Genomic DNA, 22,190 nt, shown 5'->3' with positions numbered 1-22,190 from the left:
ACTGTCTTGATAACATGATTTGTTTTATGTAACATAATTATGGGACATCATTCTAATCCGAATGCCCGCATGTGCACTGATGTAAATACGGTATTGTGATTGTGGATGTTATCACATTTTTTTGCAATGAATCTCTCTCTCTCTCTCTCTCTCTCTCTCTCTCTCTCTCTCTCTCTCTTAAAATCTGACAGATGTGGATGAATGCCAGGCCATTCCTGGGCTCTGTCAGGGAGGAAATTGCATTAATACTGTTGGGTCTTTTGAGTGCAAATGCCCTGCTGGACACAAATTTAATGAAGTGTCACAAAAATGCGAAGGTAAGAAGTCTCACGCTTTGTGGCTGAGGGTGCTGGGGTGGGGGTGGGGAGGGAGTCGGAACAGCGTCCATGACAGACTTGTTTGCAGGTGATTCCCACATCCTCCGTCTTTGTCATCCCCATAGCAGTGTGAATATAAAACTCCTACCAAGAGCAATATGCCTCTGTGTCGTTGAACCAAAAAAAACCCTGCAACTTTTTCCACTTTTATAGACCCAAAATAAGAGGTCCATCTGAATCACATTATATCTTAAAACATGAAATATTTTTGAACCAACATTTGTTTTAAATGTTCAAGACCCATGTTTTGCACAGTTCTACAGACATGGATTTAAACTTGATCATTAGATATCATTCAGAGTGATATGTCTTCTGGTGTTTTTGTGATTTTTGGGGTGTAGGGAGACCAGTTAGCTCATATTTATGCTCCTAGTCCAAACTTAAGGAGTGTGATGTGTGCTTATCAAATGGAAAGCTTTCTAATGTTAGTCAGATAGAAAAGTAACTGGAGGCAAATTTTTCTATTTGCTTTTCATCAGTAGAGTGAGCTTCTGAAAAATTGTGTTAAAGATGTGTTCCCATTTGCCACTATTGTTACTTGTAAAAAGAGGCCTGGTTTCCAAGTGCACTAGTAATCATTTTGTAAGAGAGATGCATCCAGAAAATGAATGGGTATCACTGCACGCTCTCTCTCTCTCTCTCTTTTTAAAGTTTTTCAAATTCACTTCCTTGCGCTTGCCAGGCAGGCGCTTTGCCACTGAGCTGAAACCCTGGCCCATTGAGCTCTCTCGTCTTTTGTAGAGTTCATGTCATTTATATGCACTCCTGTCTGTTAGAATACACTCATGTCAGACATCTAACATGGATGGAATAATCTAAGTCTAATAGAATCATATTTAGAATTGGGGTTATATGTAGATTATTTATCATCATAGAACTTATAAATTGCTATTGTATTATTGACTGTTGGAGGCAGCTATAAAAAGTATTTCAGTCACGCTGCTTAAAAAGTTTTAGCTTTTGAAGAACGGCAAGCGCAACTCTCTCAAGGTGAATGTGTTGTAGAAGCTGTGTTGGGGACCTGAATTTGAGGCAATGGCCCTTTTGGAAAGAGCAAACCCTTACCTGGTTCCACCCTTAGGCTTGATGAATTCAGGGACGCCATGACACAGGTTTGGTATGTGCCTTGGAAGTGCTTTCAAGACAGAGTTTGACTCTGAGTTTGGTGTTTATTATTGTATTGTGCTTTTTGCCTGCGTGAAGGCTTGTCATCTGCCTCAGTGATGGCACTTCCTAATGTTCACAACTTTAAACTGCTATGGTATAGGTTTTCTGTCTATTGCTTTCTAACTCAGACTGGTCAGCTAACAGTCAGGAATGGTCTGTGGATATGACCCAGACAGAAGGCACCCAGCGAATGCTCAGACTGAAAGAGACATGGTTCACAGCCTTTTATTAATGCCAAGAAACGTGGTTTATCCAGTGGACTAGAAAGTTTCTTCCAGGGAATTGCTTTAGTCCTTTCAGCATTCACAGAAACATTGTTCTTCTGGTTTCATATTGGGATCAGTAGCAAGATAAGAGCAGAATATTTTTTACTAGCTCCTTTTTCCCTCTGCCATCTATTGTTACATTAAATTTAGATAGTTTTTTTCTTTTTTCTTTTTCTATGCAAAATTGACCTCCAGTGAGAATATCGCATTAGGATTGCATGTACTCTACTATGGGCACTGGTCTGAACGTTGTGGGCCTGACCTGCTCTGCAGAGAGGTCTTCAGAGAGTCCTCTGAGAACTCTTGGCAAGCCATGCTCTTTCTTCAGTTCCCTTGTTCTCTTCCAGGGACGGGATTCTGTATGTCGCTGTGTGCGCCCTGTGTGTTAGTCAGCTCTCCATTACTGTGACAAAATATCTCTGGGGATCGACTTAAATGGAAGAAAGGTTTATTTGGGCTCACACTTGCAGAGCTTTTAGTTCACGGTCACCTGTCCCTGTTGCCTGTGTCTGTGACAAGGCCACACTCATGGGGCGGGCACCTAGCAGAGAAGCTCTCTTGCCCTTGTGGCAACCAGAAAGTGGGTAGGGGAGGAGAGAGTCCCAGGCTCCCTTCAAGGCAGACTCCCAGTGACCTACCTGCCTTTGTATAACTTGCATCATGTGGGCCCCATCTCCTGAGGTTCCACACCCTCCCTCCCCGAAGAACCATGGGCTGGTGACTTAGCTGTCTGCACACAGCCATGGCGGGGACATTGGAGACCCATGGCATGGCACTCATCAGCGTTACTACAGTACCTTTGCCGTTGCTTTGCATGTCTGTTTGTACCTCTCCCTCTTGACTTGGAGTAGAAGAAATTGGGTACTTTTTTTTTTTTTTTTTTTTTTTTGTGTGTCTTTTTCCTTTTTATCGGTACCGGGGATCGAACTCACGACTGCCTGCTTCCAAGGCAGGCGCTTATGCCGCTGAGCTAAACCTCCAGCCCCGAAAGTGGGTACTTTTTATGGTAATTATAAAGAAATTCTGATTCGATCTGCCCCATCTTGGTAAATTCTCAAGAGCTCACCTGCACTCCCTAGGCGCAGGGAAGCTTTGGTCAAATGGCTTCTCCTGAGGTCCTCCTTCTTCAGAGGGCTCTCTTCCTCTGCCCAAAACCTAAGTAAATGCAGTGTTTGGGCCGAAGTTTATTTGTGAGTAAATAGCCACGGGGTATGTATACTGTAAATATAAACGAATAACCAAAGTGATTGAGTGCTGATCATTAAGTTTTCCTCCACATAGGGACAAAAATGTTCATCCATTTGAGATTTACAGCAGGGACTGGGGAAAAGGGAACAAGAATTCACGCCCACCTCACTGTTGATTTTTCTGAAGACCGCGGAGTGCGTGCACTGAAGGAACACACAAGCCTTTTCCTTTGGGAAACCAAGGCCGTATTTGCATAGGTTACTGTGGGAGGAAATTAAGAAACAGAAAGCGTAATTAAGGGATTAAGCTTTTATTTCTGGACGAAGTCTCTTGAATTCCTAATTAACCACTAATATTTTGGGATTTAGATTGTCAAGCCAGCCTGTGGCAATTAGAACAGCGCAGCCTGATGCATAAGGCTTTTTAAAAACTGTGGCTCTGAAATCCATGCCCTCCCTCCTGTGCGCGCCAAGAACCTCAGGTCTTCTCCTTTCCCAAATAATGGTGTGTCTACCTATGGCTCCTTGCTATTAGGAGTTCTTAGCCCGTGGGACGCCACCGAGAAGATTCTTGAGACTGTTTAGCCCGTTGCCCAGGGCAGGGTACCCTCCTCTGCAGCCAGCCATCAGTTGCAATTCTTACAGCTTGAGATAACTGCTCCGCATATGCTAGGTAAACAAAATCTGCGGACTGGGCAAGAGAGCCCCAAGGATGGGGTCAGCCAGGTCCTAGTCTTAGTGGTCTCCAGGCCTCCCCATAATCGTAGACACAGTGGTTACCATCTCTGCGCTGCTGCAGCTGCCGAGTGAGGGGGTTGAACAGACATGTGAAGATCTTCACATACCCCGGACCCCACTTTGCCCGTGCTGGTCTTTCCAGAGTCTAGAGTGGGAAGAATGTCCAGGGGAACAGAGAGACGGAGAGTGAGGAGGGAGCAAACGTGAGGATGCAGGGAGCTGTTGGGGAGGGAACCTCCTGCCTCTGTTTCTCCTTGGGGTCCAGTGAGAGCCACCTAAAGTATGGCTACTTCCTGGTGGCTCTGCTGTCTACTCCTGCCACCTCGGGGAGACAAGGAGAGGTGCCCAGGGCCCAGAAATCCCATGTTCTCTTATCGTTGGCATAAGATCCAAGGGACTTACAGATAGTGTGGATGTCACTATTCTCAAATTCCCTGTCACCTGGGATTCCTGAAACACTGTTAACAGGGAGAACGCAGCACGATAAGGCTGGAGATGTAATGTGCTAATGTGAAGGCATGCCAGGGTGTGACTCTAACTCACATTCTTTGTCCTGGCCCTTGGCACCCAGGGACTTCTGAGATCACAGCTCCTGCTGCCATTGTTTAGAAGCAGTGGGGCCAAGAAGCCAGGTGGTCATTAAGGTCCAAGGCTGTAGGCACCAGAAGGAAGAGGGTGAGTCACCCGTGAGGGGACCTGGAAGGATTCACAGGTATTGACGCTCCTTCTAATATAATCATCTGTCCTAGTCCCTCTGGTTGTGATGGCAGATGGAGATGTAGACAGTGACACTTCCCCCTTACTGGCCTTTGCAAGGGTGTAGCTAGGTGGGTGCTCCCCAGCCCCTGCTGGGTGGTGATTTCATAAACGATGGGCCTCTTTTGCACTTATTTCAGGTCTTGTTCCTATCAGCTTTTGGAGGGCTTTAGTAGAATGAGGGAGACAAGCCTGGGCCCCATGGTCACATCTCAGGGGTCAGGTGAACCCACATCAGCATTTAGCAGAATCTGCCCGAGGCACCCAGGAGAACTACCGACCTTAAAGGATTCAAGTCTAATCTAGCTGGAATGTGAGGATATTTTCCCCTCCTGCCTACGTTAATTGTGTCTTGCCAGTCACATTTTTGTGATACACACGCAGTCACTTAACCTCTTTTGATATTCACGTGGTGTTAATAAAGATCGTAGCTATCATTTATGTTAATAGATTGAAAAAACCCCTTTCTAACAGACAGTGCCCCTTGCGTGTTGTTGGTAGGTGCCCTGTGACTCAGGGGTTAATGTCGGAGACACTTTGAGGAAGTGCATCCCTCTTCATATTTTTTGCCCTGTGATGATATCTTTCTCTGACCTTGTGTGAGGTTTGGAATGCTGTAGTCTCTTTACCACTCTTGCTTGATACGGTTAGTGTGGCTTAGGAAATACAAAAGGATCCGTTTTCAAGAGCTGCTTTAGAAAGTGCCTTTGAGCGGTTGTGCTGGGATCTTGAGTCTTTTCTTTCCTGCTTTGTTATTTTTTGTATGGGGAACTGAACAAGACCTTGTGCTTGCCAGGCAGGCGCTGCGCTGCTGGCCTGGGTTCTTGAGTCTTAAATTCTACCCTTGGGGGTTTCTTTGCCTGCTGCTCTGCCCCGGTGAAGTTTTCATCTGTTGGGGTACAGTGAGCACCTTTCCTGTGACACTGAGTCTCAATGGCATCGTGGTTCACAGCAGCATGGCCTCTAAGAGAACTGTTTACCTAAGCCTTGAGCCTCACTCAGTTGGGTGGTGGTTTTGCTTAAACAGTGTGTGATCAGTGTCTTTGCTGCCTTTTGGACTAACAGGGTGAACTTGAATCAGGACAGATTTAAATCTGGTCCACTTAGAACTCAGTTTTGTTTTCCTAATGAAGAGCTGTCCTCAGCCTGGAGAAGACACTCTTGCTTTGGTCCTAGGTCTCTCTGAGTTTCTGCAGTGTCACCCAGGCTATTGTGTGCTCCCACGGGGTTGGGGCAAATCCCTCCCCTCCCTGGGCCAGCATGGGTAGCCCTACTTGTTTATCTTAGGAAGGAGGCTGTGCGAATTGCCCAGGGTGTTAGTGCACCTCTAGCCAGAGCAGGAAGATTTTGATTCTTCTCTCTCCTCCCTGGTGCAACCAACTGGTGTTTGTCCACATGTAGGTGTGGCTATTGCCAAATTCCCCCTGGAAGAAATGATCAGATTTGTCCTAAGAGATGTTTATTGCTTCCTTGGAGACCTGTGACCTCAGCCTTGGAGGGCTGACCCCAAATTTGGCATCAGTAGCATTCAGGATGTTTATGAGAGATCGTGGAGACCAGACAAAGGGAGAGGGGAAGAAGACGGAGTGTGCAGATGGAAGGGTGATGCACCCTACAGGAAAGTGGGGAATGGGAGTGGCCTTCAGAGTTGGCCCCCTGGGTCGGAGGGCCAGGCCTTTCTCCTTCCAAGGTCTGTCATCAGATGTGGGGTAGCTGGGGAGGATTCTGCAGCTCAGGCAGCCCCAGAAGAGGTGGTGAGCCAAAGCCAGGCTTCCCCACAGCTGGTGGCCTGGTCTTTCTAGATCTGAATGGAGCCCTGGGGCACTGTAGTCTGTTCACCAGGCATGTCATGAGTGGATCACAGAAACCCATGGTCATGGCTTGGGTGGAGGCATGAAAAACCAAACCCGTTCACCGTTCTGCTCATCCCCTCACCCAGTTGACTAGTTCTTGGCCAGGACAAAAGCCCAAGGATGTCTCTAAAGGATTTATTTGCCTGCTCTGTAGAAATCAAGTTGAAAAGAAATACAGGAAATGATGTAGCTTGCAAAAGAATTAGCAGAAGAGTTTCACTCAGTGCAAATCATGGAATGATCAGGGAAGACAACAGTGACATTTGGGAATTAGTATGCTAGAGGTATTTGGTGAAACTTTGAGATTCTAAAGCTGGGTGAGCTTATTTTACTGCGATCTCTTGAATTTGTCAAACCGTTGGGTAAACCCGTGCAGCGAGACATACTCACTCTCAGATGGAAGGGTTCTTGGTGAGGCGTTTACTCTGTGAAGATAGCTATTGCCAGCAACATGATTGTCTGCACTGCCCCTGCTTCTGTAGTGAGGAGCAGCTTCCTACTGTGTCCCACAAATACTAAGACTTCTTTGTGTTCCAGATATCGATGAATGCAGCACTATTCCTGGAATCTGCGATGGGGGCGAATGTACAAACACCGTCAGCAGTTACTTTTGCAAATGTCCCCCCGGTTTTTATACATCTCCCGATGGAACCAGATGCATTGGTAGGTTTAATTATGGACAGCGTGCATGGTTTGTATGTCTGTGTTCCACCGTGAGTATCTTTTGAAAGAAGTTTGTTAAGGGGTGCGTATCTCCTGCCAGGTAAAACTGTACATTTATGGAAATGTACTGAACAGTGAGTGGGGCAGCCACTTAAGAGCAGAGGCATCTCGGGTCTTATTGCTTCCCATAAAAGAAGGATGACCCAGGAGGCCTTTCAGGCAGGTGGAGTCTGAGATAACAGTGCCATCCCTGACCTCGCCAGGCTCTCTCACCTTCACTCATTCCCTGGGTCTACGTTAATTTAGGTCTAAAATTTCACCAGAACCTCTTTATTGGTGTCGCGCCTTCCTGGCCTCTCTACAATCCATCTTGTCACATTTATCTCCCTAAAATAGCTCAGAATTCCCTGGTAGTTTTCCACTGGGACTTGGGAACTGGCCATTCAATCTGTGAAGCTCTCTGGGGCTTCTGAGTTCCGAGGCAGGGCTAGGGACAGTGACAGGACGCAGGTTCCTGTCCCCTCATCCTACACACGCACAGGCGTGGTAACTCTGCTCTCATGTGGTCTTAGGCTTCCATATCAGGTGTCAAAGAAATCAGCTGCTGCGTAGAGAATAGACTTTGCATCTCCTGGGTTTCACACTTGGTAAGGCTTCCTTCAGGGTCTGGTATTCTAGAGGGAAGCTCAAGCTGCAGAGGGCACAGCCTGATTGCTGTGGTGCCCCGCTGTCAAGCCAGGGACCTGGCAGCACAGTTCCGCCTCTCCCTGCTGGTTCCTAGCACACTGTCTTCCGTGTGCCAGACTCTCGGGGAGTGTTTGCTGAACGTCAAGATGAACAGTTTATTGTTATTGTTGGGGCAGAGCTAGGGAGCCTGGGCACACAGCCCTGGGGCAAGGTGAATGCTGCTGCTTTGGTGTTTGTTTCTGGTCTGAGGTTTCAGAGCTACTCAGCTTTACAGCCTTACCCGAGTTTCAGACCAAAGCTGAATTGTGCGTGAAGTCCTGCGTTCCTTTTTCCTTATCACTCATCTGCCTCTTGGAGCTGACATTTGACATTTGAATAAGCACATGTGGTGGGAGGGATAGATCCAGAGTTTCCTTAGAAATGCAATCATGTCCAGGTTGCCTGACTTCCTCGGATGGGTCCCAGACACTGGAGCTAGAGAGGAAAAGTTACAGGGGTGATTCACACAACGCTGTCCTTCTTCCTGGACTGCTCCCCTAGCATGCACAGGGTCAGCAAAGGGGTACAGCAGGGGCCGTTCTCATCTTACTGTGGGTATTGTTTTAACCTCAAAGACAGCCTCTAAACTGCATTAAACATTTACATTTTGAAAGCTTTACATTTCAAAACTACCTTTTATCATATATATCCATACAGGCCTAGCATGTTGGTACCTGACTGTAATCCTAGCATTCTGGAAGGCTGAGGCAGGAGAAATGCAAGTTTGAGCCCAACCAGGACAACTTAACAACCTACTGAGACCTTATCTTGAAAATTAAAAAGGCTAGGGATGTAGCTCAGTTCAAAGCCTGAGTTCAATCATTAGCATGGCAAAAAACAACCAAATAATCAAAACCCAGTAAGTGAACATTCTGTTTTTTACTAAGGAAGAAGAGAGGCTCATCCTTTAGGTGTGAGGTGTGTAAATGAAGTGATTTGATATTTGAAACTGTATTGTAGATGGGAAGACGCTGAGGTTCAGAGAGGTCAGGTAAATAATTTGGTACAGTGGTCAAAGGAAGAAATTAGAGAGGGATTCCTCGTAATCCAGACGTCTCCTGTGAACACCAGGTGCAGTTAACTTCCTCACCCAATCTTTAGGCAGTGTCTTAGTTATTTTTACTCGTTGCTGAGACAAAATACCTGAAGCCCAAAGTTGGGAAAGGAAAGGTTTATTTCTTGCAGTTTTTGGAGGTTTCAGTCCATGCTCAGTTGGCTCCCAGGCAGGGGGGCATGGCTGGGCTGCCTTTCATGGCAGTTGCAAACAGCAAACTCGAACCAGCAAAGAGCAAGACACACCTTCATCACATCCTAGCTCCACCCTACGTGGTTGTAGCACTAACACCATCAATCCAAGCACTATACAATGAATGAATAACAAATGCACAATTCAAACTTATGAGGCCTGGGGGACACAGACATAAACCATGACATTCCACCCCTGGCCCCCAGGACTCATGTACATCCTTTGTATAAAAGACATTTAGTCCACCTCCAAGAGTTGCCAAAGTCCTAACAGTTTCAGCATTGCTGAATAGTCCAAGTCCCAAGTCTCCTCCAAGATCTATGGTAAACTCTTAACTGTTACCCCCTGTACAAATGAAACAAGGTTAAACATTCCTGAAATGTAAAGGCACAAGATAAACATTACCATTCCAAAAGTTACAAACAGGGGAATATAAAGCATTGGAAACAAAGCAAGTCCAACATCCAGCAGAGCAAACATTAAGTCCTAGAGTTCCATGCTCAGCATCTGAAGCAGTCCAGTTGCAAGCACCAAAAGGCTTGGGTGATTTCACCCTCAGGGTACCTCTAGAGATTTCAACTCCCGCAGCTTTTCTCTTAAATCTTCTCTGCTTGCTTTTTGCAGCTTCCCTTGGATCATCCACATTCTTGGCTTTTCCAAACTTTCTGGGGTCTCCACTGCACCTTCGGTTTCACATTTACATCTTCATAAATTGCCCTCTCAGAGGCACACTGCTTGGCTTCCCAGGCCCTTTGCCATCGAGGTGGAAGCCGTCTTACCCTCAGAATTTGTGCATTTTCCTTTCACCTAAAGACAGCACCTTGTGGATGCCACCAAGGTTTGCTGCTAGCTGAAGCAGTAGCCAGGCTGTTCTCTCTCTTGGCTGTAGGAGTCAGTTGCCTGGTTTGCAGGGCTCTGTTTACCTGATTGTGAGAAAAAGCTTCTCTATGTTGCCACCATTCTGGAACCTCACGTGGCCGCTGTTGCCATTCTGGAACATGGCGCTCTGCAGCTTTTTGCTCTGAGCAAATTTTTCCTCCTTTGCTGTGAGGCTGCACAGGGTGGGCACCGCTTCCTGGGATGCCCCGGGGCCATCTTTCTTATCTCTCTGTTTCTCCTCAGGAATCAATATCTCAACTCTGTCTTTACAATCCACACCCTTCCTGGAATCTTTCTTTGGGCCAAACTCACAGCATTGTACACTATCCTGCTGGGCTGTTTGCTTCTGATTTGAAATATAAAGCTGTCTGAAAGCCCCCAACAATAGCCATGCCACAGCCTCAATGTTCGATTGCTTTTTAATTTCCTTTTCAAGATTAATCAGTCCATTGTGCTTTGTCTCAGTCTCAGGCAAAGTCTCTGGGCAGGAACAAAATGCAGACAAACTTTCTGCCAAGCCATAACACCCATTATGTGGAGCCCAACAACCAATGCAGTCCTTCCCAGCAGAAACCTCCCAAGCCTGGTCTTTACCATCCGGCTTTCTATTATCCTTCTGTTCTCCTGAGCTCTGACCCGAATCTCTTCTACAGAACAGCCTAAGCTGCTCCAGCCCTATGCATCCAGGTGACATGTCCAAACTTTTCCAAACTCCGCCCACAAGATATTTCCAAAGCCTCTCAAGAAACATGGTCAGGTATAGTCACAGCAAACGACCCCACTCTTGGTACCAAATTTCTGTCTTGTTATTTTTACTTGTTGCTGAGACAAAATACCTGAAGCCCAAAGTTGGGAAAGGAAAGGTTTATTTCTTACAGTTTTTGGAGGTTTCAGTCCATGCTCAGTTGGCTCCCAGGCAGGCGGGCATGGCTGGGCTGCCTTTCATGGCGGCTGCAAACAGCAAACTTGAACCAGCAAAGAGCAAGACACACCTTCTTCCTGCCATTACATCACATCCTAGCTCCACCCCTAAGTGGGTGTAACACTAACACCATCAATCCAAGCACTATACAATGAACAAATAACAAATGCACAATTCAAACTCATGAGGCCTGGGGGACACAGACATAAACCATGACAGGCAGGCACTGCCTCTTCCCTGGAACCTTATTGCAGCCATAATGAGCAACTTGCTATGGGACATTACTGTCTTTCCTAACACTCATATTTCTTTCCAACCACAGAGAACTCCCAAAATACAAATTATCCCTGACCTAGAAATGAACCAAATGTGTTATCTTTTCATCACTGTGACCAAATACCTGAGGAAATCAGCTTATGGGAGGAGAGTAGATTGGGGCTCCTGGTTTCAGAGGGTTTAGTCCATGGGTTCCTGGCTGTGTTGCTTCTGGGCCATGGTGAAATAGAGATCGTGGTGGCACATGTGCTGCAGACCAAAGACACTGACCATGGTTGACAAAAGGTAGAGGTAGCAGGAAGTAAGCATGCAAAGATGACAGCAAGGTCCAGATATGGTCCCCAAGGTCATACCTGCATGATCCACTCCCTTCAGTTGGGCCCCCACCTCCTAAGTTTCCATCACTTTCCAATACTGCCATCAAATTCTGCTCTCACTGGCTTAATCCACTGATGAAGTTAGAGCCCTTGTGATCTGATTACCTGCTGACATTGTCACCTCTGAAGATGTAACGTTTATTGGGGGGGGGGGATTTTGTCTCTAAACCACAATGCCAAGGTGGCTTACAAGGTGGTTGCTTGGAATAGAAATCCAATAGAAAACCAGTAGAAATCCCGATATGTAGACAGTGACACAGGTACCTTAATTTAAATAGCTTTTATAACCATAAAATTCCCACCATTACCTTCTGCTCCCTCTGACTCTGCCAGTCTAGTGCTCCATGCATGTCACATGTAGACAGTGACACAGGTACCTTAATTTAAGCTTTTGCAGTGTTATTTCTTTTCTGGGATTTTCCTTTGGTACCTGATCATGTCATGTAAGGCTTTTCCTATCATAATGATAGTTGCTACTACTCTTCAACTCAGAGATACCATCGGATGTCCTGCGCCCACAGCCAGCCTCACGGTGCCTGGGTCCTGGTTGGAACCAACAGTGTTAATGACTGGCTAGGAGGGCTCTGCAGTGGCCTGATGATATCAGTGTTTGTTTTGGTGTCATGTGATTTCTGGGTCCAGTGAATAAGGGTCACGTGATACGGAAGAAAGGGAAGGAGGAAAGATCCTATTCCTTTTCTACTAGATGTCTTGGCCAAGAGAGATTTAAGATAAAGATTCTGTGACTCCCTCTGCCTTTCCTTGTGTCTTCCAGGTCCTGACACTCTTGCCCCTGGCTCCTGTGGTTCTTTAGATTTTCCTAAAACTATCCCTTACCTCTGTGCAAGGTGGTCTAGCACGGTCCCCTCTCTTGACCACAGCGCTACTGCCAGAGGAAGTGGGGAGCTTCTGGCTGTGTCCCTTGGGCCACAGGTCCTCTACATGGTCCGTGGGTTTAGCTTTCTCTTTTCTTCTTAGCTTGTAGGCTTTCCTTAATGTTATAAATCGTGTAAATATGAATTTTTTAAGCAAAATTTCTCCTCTACCCTCTGAGATCTCCCCACACAAAGCAGAAAACAAAAAACAGAAAGAAAGAAAGAAAGAAAGAAAGAAAGAGAGAAAGAAAGAAAGAAAGCAAAGAAAAGAAAAAGAAAAATGATCATGGTATGGGCAGGTGCCACTTGTAAATCAGAAACTGCCAGTAACTGAAATGCAACTTGTAATTTTTTCAGCCTCAATATTCATGATTTTGATCAAGCATCTCTAACCTACTTATTTAACATATTAGTCAGCCAGATGGGCAATAGGATAGTATCGTACTTAATTTGCAAGATGATAGACATTAGCCCACTAAGAATTTACCCTTGGCAGCCGAAGCCCCACTTTTGCTCTGAAAGATAGCCCAGGCTGGAAATTATATGTACAGATTGCATAATTTTGTCAAGTGTTTACACTGGGTTTTGACCACCAAGTTCACTTGAAGCTGGGATATAAGCCAGTTTTGAATGTCTCTTCCCACTCTTAACAGCCTTTGGTTTTCGTGCTCAAAATATTGACGCAACTGGTATGTAAGTTATTAGTGGCTTTAAGGCACTGCAAATTAGCAAGTGGGAATTTCCGTTTCTACTTCTTCATTTGCAATGCTGAGGCTTCGCAGAGTGGACTTGTCTGTGCCTTCTCTATAGACATGTGTCCTGGGTCAGACTGAAATAAAGCTTGCTGTGACCCTTTGCTGAGATTGTTCACCTGACCAAGGGCTCAGAAACTGGAGCCACAGAAGCAGTCCTGGAGAGTGCATTTGTACTGACTAGCGGTTTTAACCACTTTCTGAAATTACCTTGTGTCTGTAGAAGCAGATTCATGGTTTTCTTTCATGGTTTGCATAGGTTTGTTTTAGCCTTCTTCACTTGATGTTTATAAAGTAAATTTTTCTAAATTAGCCTTGCTTTTACTTTACTTCCTTTTGTTTATTAAGACTCTCAAGATGTGAAGACTTTGTGTTCCTAAGAAACAGGCAAATGATCATTATAGCAATGACCCTTTCTGGGAGCAAATTTGATGTTTAATATTCAGGAGGATGAATTTCTTTCTCTTTTTTTAATGGTCAATGCATTCTTCATTTTCTGAAAGGATTCACTGCTCATGTCCTTTTACATGACCAACATATTTAAAATATAAATTTTATTGGAAGAGGGAGGTAATGACAGTGTCTGTCAGGTAGATGAAGGTGCTTCATTCCTGCGACCTGCCCCCTCTGTTTCACGGTGACATCTTTTCCAATGTTGTGTGCTCTTTTTGAATGGCATCAGATGTTACCATGACAGACATGTCGTAACCTGAAAAAAGTGATACTGGAATGTGTCTTACCGTATGCTTTGCTAAGACACCTTTTTGCCAAAAGCAGCAACAAAAGCAAAAGCAAAAGCAGTCTTCTAGAGCTGTCGAGTTCCACAGAAGTGATGATTTAGAGTTATCTGTGTTCTGAACAAGTAAATGCTCAGGATTTTGAAAAAAATCTGCTAAGGCCGTAGGACGAAAGACAATTTTGATCAATAGCATTGTATCTGATTGTGACGTAGCTCATTTCTTAAAAAAGAGACTCACCAGTATGACTCCAAGTTTCAGCCTGAAAAATAAGAAAGAGCCTTTAGAAATATGGATTCTAGCATAGACTTAGTGTTGTTTTAAAATAGATTTACATAAATATTTAGCTATCACAGCTCCAATTAAGCAGTTCAAAACTAAGTAAAACCTCACCCCCTTCCCTAGAGACAGGCCTTTTAAAGTAATTAACTCACTGCCGTGGAACTCTGAGTCTCTTTCCTGCAGCACATGGGGTTTTAATCAGTCGCTCCCACCTTGTATGTGAGGCTTCACCCAAGTGTGCCAGTGCCCTGGGGCAGAGGTGTGAGGCCCGGGGTTCTTCACTGACCACTGTCCAGCCCTGGCATTTCCCCTTGCACAGGACAGAAGTGTGACTTCACCCGGCCACAGAACACTGCGTGCTGGGGAGGTGCCGAGGTCAGGGGGCGTCACCACAGGCTTGGTCTCAGCGGGTGCCTATGTGTTTCTCTGCCTCCCAGATGTCCGCCCGGGATACTGTTACACAGCTCTGACCAATGGCCGCTGCTCCAACCAACTGCCTCAGTCCATCACCAAGATGCAGTGCTGCTGTGACGTTGGCAGGTGCTGGTCCCCGGGGGCCACTGTCGCGCCTGAGATGTGTCCCATCAGAGCAACAGGTAAGAGCTGCCAAGTAGCCCACCCAGCCCTTGCAAGCCCATGCAGTGCACAGGAGGGGACGTGGGCAGTGCATCGCATTCCGGGAAGCAGAGGAGGTGACATCCTGGTGAAGTCTCCCCACATCATGCTTGGGGGAAATGCAGCGATCTGGCAAAGAACACACTGTTGTTGGCTGCTGTTTCTTATGTAGCTTGCTTTCTCCCACTGTGTGGTGGCCTAAACAAAAAGTTCCTGCTTCTCTTGTATCTATCATCTTCCTTTCATTTCTATAAAAGCTCATTTCCCTCCACCCTGAACTGTCGATGTAGTCTCCCGATGGGCCCTTGTGACATTCACAACTGCAGTGTAAGTTTCCCAGAGACTAAGTTCGATTTAAAAATGGTTATCCTTGGCAGATGTAAAGAAAAATGTCCAGAAAAATTTCCCCGGGAGGAACGAACCCAGGCGGTCTTGCGTGGGCTAAGTTCTGCCTTTCCCTGCAAAGACCGTGTTACCACTGAGCATTGCACAGAGAGCCCCTCACTGGATCCCACTTCATCTTTTAATTGCTGTTTACACCAGCTTGATTCTCTAATTATATGATGGTGTTTTCTTTGAATTCAGAATTTATTTGTGCTTTCTGAACTCGGTCTCTTCTTTTTGTCCTAAAGCTCGTGTTCAGCTCTAGTCCCTTCTCCGCGATTGCCCACCTCACCAGCCTTGGTTGTTATTTGTCCTCTTGTGTGTTAGGGACCTACTCAAACCTGACTGCCTACTCCACAGAAATCTCCAAAGATAATACCCCGAGAACATTCTTCTGTGTGGTCTAGCAGCTCTGGTGTGCTTTTTCTGTGGCACAAATCCGTGTTGCTCTCCTTTGTAACCCATGTGTTCATAAATCGTTACAAGGTCTTGTTTGCCTTGTAATCCCCTATTTCTCACACTTTCTGATACCCCCACAGTATGTAGCAAAATCTCCCTGATAGAAAACAGTCAGGTATGCAAACATGTTCAGAATCATTTTCCCAGCAGTTCTAACTCATTGCTCAGCTTGGTAGTTCTCTGCAATTCGATTGCTGATCTGTGTGCTTAAATCAGGGCATTTAGGAGAGGCAGTGGGTTAATATAGCATTAGAGCTTTGGAGTCTTGCTGCTGCTCACCCGCTGGAAGGGCCCCTTCTCAGGGGTTAGAGACCAGATCTCAGGTGTTACTGTAAAGTTTCCCTTTAGTGAGTCAGACTTGCAAGCTGAAATACTTCATCATTTCTGTCATACGAGAAATCAAAAGCACAGTAAAGTGAAGAGCAAAGGAAAGGTTGGTGAAAGGGAACAGAGAGATGGATCTCTCGCATACAGAAAAGGAAGCAAAAGACCAAGCGTAGGGTTCATGGGAAGTGGGGGAAGGGATGTGAAAGATGTAAGATGGGTCATGTATGCGCACCTGCTGCCCCCATGCATGTAGTCATGTGTTGCAAGTATGAGCTAAAATAATAAGATAATAAAAATGAGGGTGGGGATCTAGAGATGGAGGGAGGAGGACGGATAGTGGAAGGGAAATGAAAGAATCAAGAGGTGCTAAGTACATGTGGCCACTCCCTAAGGTGAATGTAAACACCGTGTACTGCAAACATGTACTAATAAAAACACCTCATCACTGTGAACTAATGTGTGGGATAAATGCAGTGTTTAGAGCTCAAGCTGCAGCACATCACATATTTCATCTGATTTGCTGTCCATGAACCAAGGCACCCCTTGTGTTTGTGGACTCCTTGTACTAAGCCCTTGAATACAGAAGACAGGCTGAGAGCAGGGGCGGGAGATCTTAGAAGACCTGATTGGGGACAGGTGGAGAAGACCAGGTTCCTCTGTGTGTGGCTTTGCAGAGAGCTGCCCTTCCGGTAAATCACCGAGAGCCACACCAGACTGAGATGGGCCTCAGGCAAAGCAGATTAATTGAGCAAACTAATTTTCAGGTAGGTTTTGTTGGCTTCGATATTTCCCCAGCCAGTGCTACAGAGTTCTGGGCTCTACCTTTTCGAAGGTGATCATGTAGGTCAGCTTTTTGTTCTTTAAAAAATAATCAGCATCATTGCTGGGTTACGTGGACATGGAAAGAGAGAATCAGTTCAACCAAGTGAGCCCTGGTTGCTGGTCCTGGATTTAAAGGGCTGCACAGGAAAGTTATTAATCAGTAGACTGTGGGAAGGAGTATAGAACCCAGTGTGATACACTTTCCTAGAGGCTTAAGGCAAATTTAATGGCATTCTTTATGTAATATACTCACCTGATTAGCTGAAACGCTGGTAAGCTACCCAACTTCTTTCATGCAAATCCAGAAAGAATTAAAAATGAAAGGATATACAGGTGCTTACAAAGTGAGTGCCTTCATATAGTTGCCATTCAATTAAATCAGGCACACAGTTAATGAAATCCTCTTATGTGTAATTTGCAGGGCCGGGCTGAGAATTAGTTACGAGTTATGTGTGATCCTTGACTTCAAAGAGTACGAAGTCTCAGTGGTAGAAATTTGGCAGAAGTGGGGGACCCGGATGTTGGATGTGGCATGCATAGGTGATACCTCTGTAGGAAGACTTACACTTTGGCAAAAGGGATTTTAGCGTCCTGAGTCAGGGAAACACAATCTACAAACATTTTCCAAATACATTTGCATGCTATGGAGTCTCTGCGGGTTGTAATTCCAGATGAATAATAGTTATAATGTGGTAACCGAATTTTCAGAAAACATAACTGAGCTGAAGTGGAAATGGGAAATACGACAGAAGAAGTCTTAGAAATGGTCCAGCAAGTGACTGTTGTCAGTGTGTAGCGGCCTGCTGTGCATTTAGCCACAGTAAACTGTTACCATGTCCATGAGGTTGTATGAATTCCAGTAAGTTCTGTGGCTGTTCATAGAATTTGTCAAATGTTAGTCCATGAGACAAAGAAAACCTCAGCCTAATAAATTGCTATTTATGATTGAAAATAGTATAGAAAGCCCCTAGGGGAAAATCACTGTGTGACTGCGATAATGAAATTATCAGCTTTCTGGCGCTAGAGAAAAGAGTTTAAAAAATTATGTGCCTCGTTTATGTATTCAGGGCCACTGTGACACGCTGTGGCTGGCTGTGGGAAGCAGGGAAATGAATGAAGTGAATGCATTCTGTGAAAACAGGGTATGATTTAATAACACCTAATTAGGAGCCCAGAGAAAATGTGCCACGAAACTAAAGAAGGTTTATGCTGATAAAGACCTGGGATTTTGGAAAACAGCCACTGACCCAAGATATGCAATGGTGGGGGAATAGATGATGCCAGGGCATGAGCTCCTTGAGCAGAAGCTGATGTGGCGTCAGCACCACACTCTTTAGCCCGGTGTCTCCTCCCGCTCCGTGGGCCATGTCTCTGTCTGTTCTGTTATCATTTTCCTCAGGGCTCTGCTCCACACTCCTTTCCCCTTTCCTACCACACTCCTCGGAGCAGCCATCCCTCCCCGTGACCTTAAGTCACACCTCTCTACTGAGAACACCAGAGCTCACGGTCACTTCCATCCTGGCGTCATACTGTCCTCCGCAGCCTCTGTGAACTGTCTCCACTTCCTTAGTCCATGAACCAAGATACCCCTGTGTTTGTGGACTCCTTATATTGAGCCCTTGAATATAGAAGACAGGCCGAGAGCAGGAGTGGGTGATCTTAGAAGCCCTTAGAAGATCTTAGAAGACCTGTGATCTCAAAACTCAGGCATTCAGTCTGGAACTTGGCCTCTACCCACCAAACCCACTGCCACGACAGTTTTCCCCTCTTATCAAAGGACAGCACCTACCCGCCTGACCAACCAAAAACCAAAGTAGCTAGAAGTCATTCTTGTTTCTTGTTCCCGCAGCTCGGATGTTATCTCCCTCAGCAAACACCTCCCATTTATTTCAAAGTGGAAATCTGCCTACTCCTCCGCAGTTCTGCTGCTGCTTCCGAGTCCAGCTCTTGGTCTTCTGCAAATTCCTTGTCTCCCTGCAGTTCATTCTACATGTCACCGAGGGCGATTTCTGATCACATCCCACCCTTGCTGGAGGTGTCCAGGGTTTTCCTCTCCCAGAGCTTTCACACCCAGCTGCTTCCCCGTCCCTTTCATTCAGAGTCAGGGTATCACTAAATCATTAAGTTGCTCAGGCATGGCTCAAATTGGGCTCTTCCTACCTTGGCCTCCCAGAGTGCTGGGATTATGGGCTTGCACCTGCACAGCCAGTTTAAATCAAAGCTGTTTTGTGTGCTTTTTAGAGCTCTGTGGAATCTGTAAGTAGGACTGGATGGAGAAAGTGGCATCTTATATTTTGCACAAGGTGGATTTTGAAATAGGTCAGGACTCCCTGGGTTTGGGGACAGGCATGTGGCATATACACTTGAGAATTGTTGGCTATTGCTATAAGCTGTTAACAGTGGGAATGAAATCAGTTAGGGTTTCTTGCTTTGTTTTGCTTTTCTCTAGTTGGCTCATGTGCCTTGAAGACCCAGTTTATTCACAGATCTCTTTTAAAAGATTTCTGTGGGTTTGTGATGTCAGCCACAGCTCAGCTGATTGTGGTATGTTGTGTTTTTCCAGAGGATTTCAACAAGCTGTGCTCCGTCCCTATGGTGATTCCTGGGAGACCAGAATATCCCCCTCCACCTCTCGGCCCCCTTCCTCCTGTCCAGCCTGGTGTCCCTGGCTTTTCTCCTGGACCTGCCATTCCAGTCCCTCGGCCACCAGTGGAGTATCCGTATCCATCTCGAGAACCATCAAGTAAGAATTCACAAGCCCTTTAATAATTTTTCTTTCATTAATCAGGTTAGCATTTTTGTTTGTTTTCCCTCCATTATTTATTATATAAGTTTACCAGTTGCTAAATTACATTTGTAGCTTGTGTAGCATTATATACACATTTTCCAATTTTCTTGTTGCACAGATAAAAATGGAAGTCTTGTATTTTCAAGAGATTTGTGTCATTTTGTTACTGATGTTTTCAGCCAGATGTGAGAGGGTTATAGGAAGAGATTGAAACCTGAGTCAAAGGATGAACTAATAATAGTAGAGGAGGTTTACAATTACACTTCAGCTGATATTGCATGTAAAGCAGCTTTGCAAGTAGTTAACTGCCAATATCTCACTGCCTTTGTTATTTCCCCAAACTGGAGGCTTGAGAGTGGGGTGGGAGAAACAGCACCTGGGCCACAGTGCACATGGGGTCCCAGAATGCATGATCTATAGGTGCAGTGTTAGGGTGACCGTTGTCCAGAGGGTATCCTCTTTCCTTACCACCCCACACTGCGTCCGTGATTGCCAGATCCGGTACTGGTGAAAGGTGCTGTCGTTACAACCGATCCTAATGGGCCTCACTGTTTTTCTTCCAGTGGTGGTGCCATTCAACATCACCACTGATTACTGCCAGCTGGTCCGCTATCTCTGCCAGAATGGACGCTGCATTCCGACGCCTGGGAGCTACAGGTGCGAGTGCAACAAAGGCTTCCAGCTGGACCTCCGGGGGGAGTGCATCGGTATGTGATCTGTCACCCAGGCCAGGAGGCCTCTGGGATTCTGTCCCCTGAGTGTACTGGCTTTTCTGTTGTTGCTGGAACAACTTACCTTGAACTTAGTGGCTGGAAACAAGACAAGTATATATTATCATTCGGTTTCCTGGATGAAAAGCCCCATGCAGATTTGAATAACCTAAAATCCCCATGTTGGCTGAACTGTGTTTCTTTGGAAAACTCAGGAAGAGTGCATTCTTTGCCTTTCCTAGGGGCTAGAAGTTACTTGCTTCTAATAGGGCCTCATGGGCCATTCATCTTTGCAGCCAGTAGTGTAGCATCTCCCAAATTTCTCTCTCCAGGGAGTTTTCTTCTTGTACATTTAAAGGCCTGTGGGGTTAAATCAGCCCACCTGTATAATAATCCAAGAGACCCTTCTCATTTCAGGGTCAGTAGATGAGCAGTCTTAACTTCATCTACAACTTCAAATTCCCTTTCACCATTATAACAGTCCCAGGCATGTGATGAGGGTATAAACATATTGGGAGGCTTTAGTCTGTATGCTGCAGTGACTGACCTTAAATTCACTGTAAAATATATCCAAGGCTTGCTGGTAACTCCAACCTAAGTCATTTCACCAAAAGCTGACCACCACCTTACAAAAACCTGACTCAGATATTATGACCTTTTGCATATTTTACTAAGTTGCAATGGAGTAACCGACCAGCTTTCTATAGCTGTTTATTAACAACTGAAGAAAAGAGCCTCAAATTGTTGCCGAGTCTTGTAAGCTATTAAAAAGAAGACAGGTAATGCAAGAGTCATCTATTTGTTGGGCTGAATAAAAACATCGAGTTGCCATGTGCTTTGTTTTTAAAAAATGAATTAACCTCTGAGTCAGTTCCATTATAAATTCTGATTCTATTATTAGGAGCTGGTTCTTGCTTTCTCAAGCTGTTTCATTTCCTTCTAGAAGTTATCAGAGCTGGGGAGGAGAGAAAGCATGTCGCTCAGGATGAGGAAGGCATGTGCTCCTAAGGAGCATGTGGACAGGCGGGTTATCTTCACCAGGCGTGGTTGCTTGTCTATACACATGGGGACTAACCATTACTCCGAGCGTTAGCGGAAGCCATCAGGTCAGGGAATCTGGGTGCAGTGGGTGATAAGAGCCCCTTCATCAAGAGTTGCTACCGGCTTTGTCCTGATGTTCTTAACAGAGCTTTGCAGGGGAGCCTTCAATATGGCTGGACCTAGTTTTTATTGAAAAACCACAGAGCATGGATAGATACTCAGAAGCCTATTCAGAAGCTTCTTCTGCAATTAAAATCAGTCTACTTGATTTTCTTAGGCTAGAGTTTAAATGGGTAACTTCCATTTCTCACAGAAGAGCAAACGAAAATGGTTATTAGCTTGGAACATTGAGTTGCTGTGCACTTGGGGTTTATCTCTGAAAAATGACGCATAAGAATGATATACTTGAGCTGCTTAGCTGGGCTTCCCATGGCTGGAGATGGCGCATTGCAGTGAAAAGGAAAAGGCTCCTTTCCTTATACTGTTTATTTTGTGAAAGGAGCATGTTTTCTCTGTACAGAAGAGAGCTATGCACAGTTGCAAGATGGTAAGCTGTTGCTTCTGATCTCTCAGTCACATGTTCTGTGTCTTGCAGATGTGGACGAGTGTGAGAAGAACCCTTGCACTGGGGGCGAGTGTGTCAACACCCCAGGCTCCTACACCTGCCACTGCCGCGCTGGCTACCAGAGCACGCTCACCAGGACGGAGTGCCGAGGTACGTGTCCCGTGCCAGACTAGGGCTTGGCTTCAGAGGACTCCAGTGGACTTTAAGTGACCCGTGGTAGGAGACATTAAGCTAGTCTCACTGCCTTTTGCACTGTATTCCAAATCTTGTCACTCTGAAGACAGTGCCACAAAAGGCTGGCAGAGATTCAGATTATTTTAGAAGCTATTTCTGTGCCCAGGGGAAATATCATCTTACTGTTACTTCCTTTTCTGTCTCATCCCTGTTGCTTGTTAGGTTT

At 45.6% G+C, this 22,190-nt stretch overlaps 1 protein-coding gene across 2 annotated transcripts in view; it reads left to right on the top strand.

Moving 5' to 3' along the window:
* Fbn1 (fibrillin 1) overlaps positions 1 to 22,190 on the top strand; it is a 207,572-nt gene that overhangs the window by 92,935 nt on the left and 92,447 nt on the right. For both annotated transcript variants that reach the window (XM_003471859.5, XM_023565924.2), the window contains exons 7-12: positions 192 to 317; positions 6,882 to 7,007; positions 14,517 to 14,675; positions 19,250 to 19,429; positions 20,038 to 20,181; positions 21,821 to 21,940. In XM_003471859.5, the coding sequence (XP_003471907.1) occupies positions 192 to 317; positions 6,882 to 7,007; positions 14,517 to 14,675; positions 19,250 to 19,429; positions 20,038 to 20,181; positions 21,821 to 21,940 (855 nt within the window). The remainder of the gene's footprint in view (positions 1 to 191; positions 318 to 6,881; positions 7,008 to 14,516; positions 14,676 to 19,249; positions 19,430 to 20,037; positions 20,182 to 21,820; positions 21,941 to 22,190) is intronic.

Source organism: Cavia porcellus, unplaced genomic scaffold (genome assembly GCF_034190915.1).
Source record: "Cavia porcellus strain 051 isolate PalLab524CR breed Dunkin Hartley unplaced genomic scaffold, mCavPor4.1 scaffold_1, whole genome shotgun sequence".
Taxonomy (NCBI): domain Eukaryota; kingdom Metazoa; phylum Chordata; class Mammalia; order Rodentia; family Caviidae; genus Cavia; species Cavia porcellus.
The sequence above is the reverse complement of the archived record's forward strand: the minus strand, read 5'-3'. Positions and strand labels throughout refer to the sequence as shown.